This window comes from Amphiura filiformis, chromosome 11, assembly GCF_039555335.1.
Source record: "Amphiura filiformis chromosome 11, Afil_fr2py, whole genome shotgun sequence".
In the NCBI taxonomy this organism is placed as follows: domain Eukaryota; kingdom Metazoa; phylum Echinodermata; class Ophiuroidea; order Amphilepidida; family Amphiuridae; genus Amphiura; species Amphiura filiformis.
Window position 1 is genome coordinate 15,247,814 of NC_092638.1, and position 6,165 is coordinate 15,253,978.

Genomic DNA, 6,165 nt, shown 5'->3' on the forward strand with positions numbered 1-6,165 from the left:
ATTATTATATAGACAGAATCGAAATCAAATACACCCAATGTGGTCTTTATCAGTGGGGTAGCAGGGTCAGTTGTCTAAAGGGGGGGAGGAGATTTAAAAACTAGAGCGGTTACCGCACCATAGCTGAACCATCGGGCTTCTGCAGTATAATGTGGTATACCACTATCACCCGGGGGTTATACCTTGTGATTTCGAGATACAGACCCACAATAGGAATATTAACCCGAGTTTTATAAGGAGTGTCACCCCGGTGGGAAAATTTTATTTATTATAGTCTCTATTTTTTCTCATTCATTTAACACCACTCGGGGTCATATCTTCGTGGCATTTCAAGGTATGTCCATTTCAGACCAAAAGGCGAGTCCGTATTAAAATAAGTAACATACCAGTACACAGGCTGATACTATTTCATGGTTCAGCATAAATCCTTGTGGGTATCAATTTGGCCGTGTGTTACACGAGTGTGTCATATTTTAATTATCAAGCATTTGTTTTAGCCAAAAGGATCAAGACTAAATACTTTAATTTGCTTTGTTTCTTATTTACCTGTAATAAACCCACTTAATATGGTAGCACCGCCACAGAATAAATGAAACACGGCAACTACATTATAGTACTGATCTTCATCGGCGACATCTTTACTTATGATATAAATTTCTGCCCCGAGAGCGCCATTTGAAATACCAAACAAAGTTGACATCAAACTCATTCCCATAGGCCTGGTAAATACAGTTGTTAATGATAGTGATAGAGCTCCCAAAAAGGATGATGTATGCATTATATGTTTATACGTAATCCTTCTTGATCTATGAAGTAATGGCATGAGCATTCTGATAACCATCATTCCTACCCCTCCACAGCTTGCCACTACTGAAGATTCATGTAAAGAAGACCCATTTGAAACAGCCAATGATACAATATAGATCATCCATCCGTTTAGGGTATATGAGTATACCATTCCTGGGAACAGAACTCGAGCGAGATATGGAACATTGGTCAGCAAACCCGGTATTCTAAAGGATCCTTTGCTAGTGTCCATTCCCACGGAATCGACAGGTTTACTCATTAATGGTTCGTTTTCCTCTTTGTCCAAATCACAAGGACTTGTTGCGGGTAAAAGAACACCAAATGGAATGGTATGGAGGCCAATTCCACTGATCAGTAATAAAGCACCACGCCAACCGTAACTGGACAGCAACATTTGCGTAACTATTGGCATGATTGTGATCCCAAATGCAGTTGCACATGTGTATATACTAACAGCTGCCGTGTAGTATTTATCGAAATACTGTGGAACAACTCCTATCATGAGGGTGTCTTGAAGAAGAAGGAAACCTGCAAAGAGAGAGGAAAAATGATAAGCCATTGGCTACATACACGTAATGTCTACAACAACCATAAAGTTTTCAAAATGAGTTAACCATTAAGAAAATTCATTTTAAGAACACATTGCATAAACCCTCCTTATATCAGTAGACTATCAGTTTCTCAATTTGATCCTTATGTGTCATCGAGTTAGTCATGTAATGCGGGACAGCGGTATATCATAGGAATATGCTGCATAGGGCAAATCAGCTTGAAATTACCCTCTCCTTTTCACACTAGTGAAACGTTATACTTGAGGTATTTTGGTTACACCATTTTCAAACAAGTTATCACCACTTTTGGTAAAATGAATCATGGTATATTCTGACTTGTAACGTAAGCCTAATAACATGAATAGGGAAAAATAAATGATAAAAGAGAACAAACGATAGGAATTACAAACATCGACGATAATCGAGAAAACCCAAGTTTATCGGCAAAAAAACAGGTTTCACGGTTGATAAACTTGGTTTATCAAAAACTATGACAATCAAATTCGCAAAACCTGGTTTTTCGATAGAAAAACCAGGTTTATCAAATCGAAAAATCAAGTTTATCGATTCGATTGTCATAGTTTTTGATAAACTTGGTTTATCAGCCGAAAAACCAAGTTTATCAACAAACTTTGACAGTCGAATTGATAAACCTGGTTTTTCGATTTGAAAACCCAGGTTTTTTGATTGAAAAACCAGGTTTATCGACGAAAAACCAGGTTTTTTGATTGAAAAACCAGGTTTATCGACGGAAAAACCAGGTTTTTCTGTTCTTTTGTGCAATATACTTGTCATAGACGGCTATATCGTCGTGATATTCGTTTATGACTAACCACAAAATACCAAAAACTGGGACCACAAAATATTAGGCACATATGGCCAGCTATATACCATTTTCCAACCTGATGTGGCAGTGATGTCAAGCGCCGAGGCGTGCGTGTGTACGCCATGCAGCCCTTTGAGCGAACACTAGCGATTTGAAGCTGCGCCCAATGATATGCGCACTGATGTCACTGCCACATGAGGGTGAAAATGGTATAGTCGAGGAAGCGTTATTGATATGATGATGCACACCGACACCGCCTGGCTAATAATTATTTGGTGCAGAAGGGACACTAAAATGAATACACGGGATCGATACACGTGAATTGCTATGCACGATTTTGATATCAGACGAAAATCTTCTGATACCGGGTTAGAAAATGATGAATATCTCCCGTCATGATTTTTTCTCAAGAAACCAGATTTGGTCTCATAAACTTGGAAATACGTGTTGAACAGATATGATAGTCGCTAGAATGCGCTTTGAAAATTGGCCGTGCGCTTTGAACTCAAAATTTGACCATTTTATATTGCGTTGGTCCTGTTATGGACTACAGCGTGCAGCGTGTAGTACAGCTGCACTCACTGTAGGCAGTATAAAGTCGATGACCATTGACCTCAATGGGGTATACAAGCAATCACGCACAACCAAGATCGATTACCCGGCTATTGTGAGTAGCCTTAGTTATGTCCCTCGACTAATTATTAGTTTAAAAGAGCTTTAAAGGTTTGAACCAAATGGCTAATCGTGGCTGTGGATTTAACCTACCATGGCGATTCCTGCCATGAAGATATAGGGTCGAAGACACTGTGTGATGTACCGTAATGATATAAGAATCTTAAAGAACTTCTACCGTTGTAGTGCTGTAAGAAGTGACCTACTCCAACCAATTTGATATTTCATTATTACATACAGAGCCTTGCATTTGAAAATGGATCAATGTCGTTACATCTATTCGCTATCGTAGACATTACGTCATATTGGTGACCCCGGGGCGTTACCATAGCGACTGGATCACGCTTTCATGAGAACCGCGATATCAATGTATGGAATTTATTTATCAATTTTTTAAATTATCAGTCATATTTAAGCCCTGAAACTTCGTGATTTCAGAAGGAAAACATCTTACAAAAACTTACTAGGCAGTGAAACCCATAAGATATGGCTAAAACTTGATTTTCAAACAGCAGAACACCGACGTGTACAGCGTAGATAGCGTTGTTATGCAACCGCTTGATCCATCACTACGGAAGTAGTTTTGACCTCGGCAGGAAGTGACGTTTATATAATTACACAGTTACCTGAAAGAAGTACTCCAACGAAAAATACCGGTACACTTGATGCACATGCGCAGACTATGAAGCCAACAGTGAAGATTATACTACATGCCATAGCTACAGCTCTTGGACCAAATTTGTTTGTTAAGACATTGGTGAAAAGACCTGGGAAGATATAATATGTTGGCCTTTCTTAGTTTCTTAGTTAACATTTTGACATGGGTCAGCAATTTTCTCCCCATAAGTTTTTTCCGTTTTCTACTTTTTAAATTCCGTTTTGTCATATGTCACTTTCCGTGTTTTCCCGTTTTCTTGTGGCTTTCCGTGTTTTGTCCGTTTTACCATGTTTTGTCCGATTTACAAGAAATTTAATAAAGATATATGACAAATTTGCGGCACTTTTTACACATTCAGTTTATTAAAACCAACAACAGACACAGATTTTGTTTATTTTTCTTACTCATGTTTTTATTTTTTTATTTAAATTTTAATTATGCACTTTTTTTCAACTGGCAACTACATGAAATCCTGTTTTTCGTTTTCTACCTCCGGTTCCGTGAAATTCGTCCGAAATTTATTACTCTAAAGTAGATCTCTCATTGTGAAAATATGGCACAGTTGTCATTTTGGGTGGACAAGTCATCATGTAGGTTTAATCTTTCTTTATTGCGGAAAACCATTTCAATGACCAGCACTGCGCCCACATTGACCCCCATTTTTCAACTCCCTCTCATCCCACGTTGTTTGATGGCATGTGGAACTGTATTCATTTGTAAGCAAAGTTGAACATTGATGGCGCTATTTATCTAAAATCTTGTTTGCAACTTAACAAGGTGCAGACATTTAACCATCAGAAGAATAATTAACAAATACCAACGGAATTTTCAAAGAAACTTTTATCATGAAATGAAAGGAAAAACTCATAATATTGGGTTAAATTGAATTTAAAATATATGTAAATAGCGCCCTCAATTTCAACACACATATACAATTTAGAGAATAAAAATCACCACAAAAAGGCAGAAAAAGATATAAAAAAATTGTTAAACAAAGGGAAATCTGTGTTTAAAATGGCTTTAAAATATATGTGTAGGCTACATGTATGTTAGTATGATGCGGTAGCTGTTGGTAATGTCCAGATCTAGAATTGAAAATTGTAGAATGATCATGATAATTAATTAGAAAAATTAATAATCAAACAACCGTGACCCAATGACCCCCGGTGTGCTGCCGGGAAAAGTACAGAGGCACTAGAATGCAAACCAACCATAAAAGAAGATCTACGATATTTACCTTTGCGCTTCTGCATCTAATCACGTCAACAAATTTAAAAAAAAGAGTATGAGACAAAGGTATATTTGGAAAATCAAATTCTTTAAAACTTACGTATAACATAAAATGTCATCCCTTTCAAGCACTAATGCAAAAAGAACATGTAAATGTTTTTTGTAAATGTGACTAATTTCTAATGGAATTACCGACATTTATACAGCGTGATATTGGTAGTCTACGGTGTTTTTATTAATGATAATCATCATGATCATGTAATATATTGATTTCTCAGTGTATTTCCGAAGAAATCATCAAAAAACTGCCGAATTAGTCTCAAATATGGTATACCATATTTGAGACTAATTCGGCAGTTTTTTGATGATTTCTTCGGTAATATACCGATTTGGAACGCCAAATTTCAATATGTTTATGAGAAAGATATGAGCTTTCATCTGATACCAAATTCAGCATTTTGATGAGGTAAAGTGGGGGATGAGATTGTCAATCAGGGGTTATTTTAAGGGTTATTAAGCCTTAGTCGCACTTACCAACAGTGAAACCCCATGCCACCATCAATGACACGCAGGAACCAACGATCCACGTATCAGTTGAAAGCTGCTCCTCTAACTCTGGTAGTAAGACACCAAAACTTTTGATACATCCGAACGTAAAGAATACAGTAAACGTTACTCCAGCCAACACTATCCAGGATTTGAAGGTGTCTTTTTCAGCCATTCTAAACGAACTGATTTGCAAAGCGTATCCTCAATATGTTTATCACTTTCTCTGTAACACCAGTAACACTGGGATATATGAGCTATGAGCTATTATACAAATATTAACTGTCTATGAGTGTGATGGCCGAAATATAATCACGAGGTGAAAGATGGATTGTTCCATTTCACGAGCCGGAACGGCGAGTTGAATGGAAAAATACAAAATTCATATTAGTACAGAGGCACTAGAATGAAAACAAACCATAAAAGAAGATTTACGATATTTACCTTTGTACTTCTGCAACTAATCACGTCAAAAAAATGAAAAAGAGTATGAGACAAAGAATTACATTTAAGGGTTATTACGCCTTATAGTCGCACTTACCAACAGTGAAACCCCATGCCACCATCAATGACACGCAGGAACCAACGATCCACGTATCAGTTGAAAGCTGCTCCTCTAACTCTGGTAGTAAGACACCAAAACTTTTGATACCTCCGAATGTAAAGAATACAGTAAACGTTACTCCAGCCAACACTATCCAGGATTTGAAGGTGTCTTTTGCAGCCATTCTAAACGAACTGATTTGTGAAGCGTATACTCAATATGTTTATCACTATCTCTATAGCATCGGGATCTATGAGCTATACTCTGCTATCTGTGTAGTACTGTCACATGTGAGTTATTCTCTTTGCAATTTATCGTTATTATAGCTCGT

General features: G+C 37.2%; 1 protein-coding gene across 1 annotated transcript; it reads right to left on the reverse strand.

Annotated features, from left to right (window-relative positions):
* Nucleotides 1–538: 538 nt before the first annotated feature.
* Nucleotides 539–5,465, reverse strand: LOC140163507 (monocarboxylate transporter 6-like). The gene is made up of 2 exons (XM_072186820.1): nucleotides 5,279–5,465; nucleotides 539–1,335 (listed from the first exon to the last, which is right to left on the reverse strand). The coding sequence occupies exons 1-2, from the start codon at nucleotides 5,463–5,465 to the stop codon at nucleotides 539–541; spliced, it is 984 nt and encodes a 327-aa protein (XP_072042921.1).
* Nucleotides 5,466–6,165: the final 700 nt, after the last annotated feature.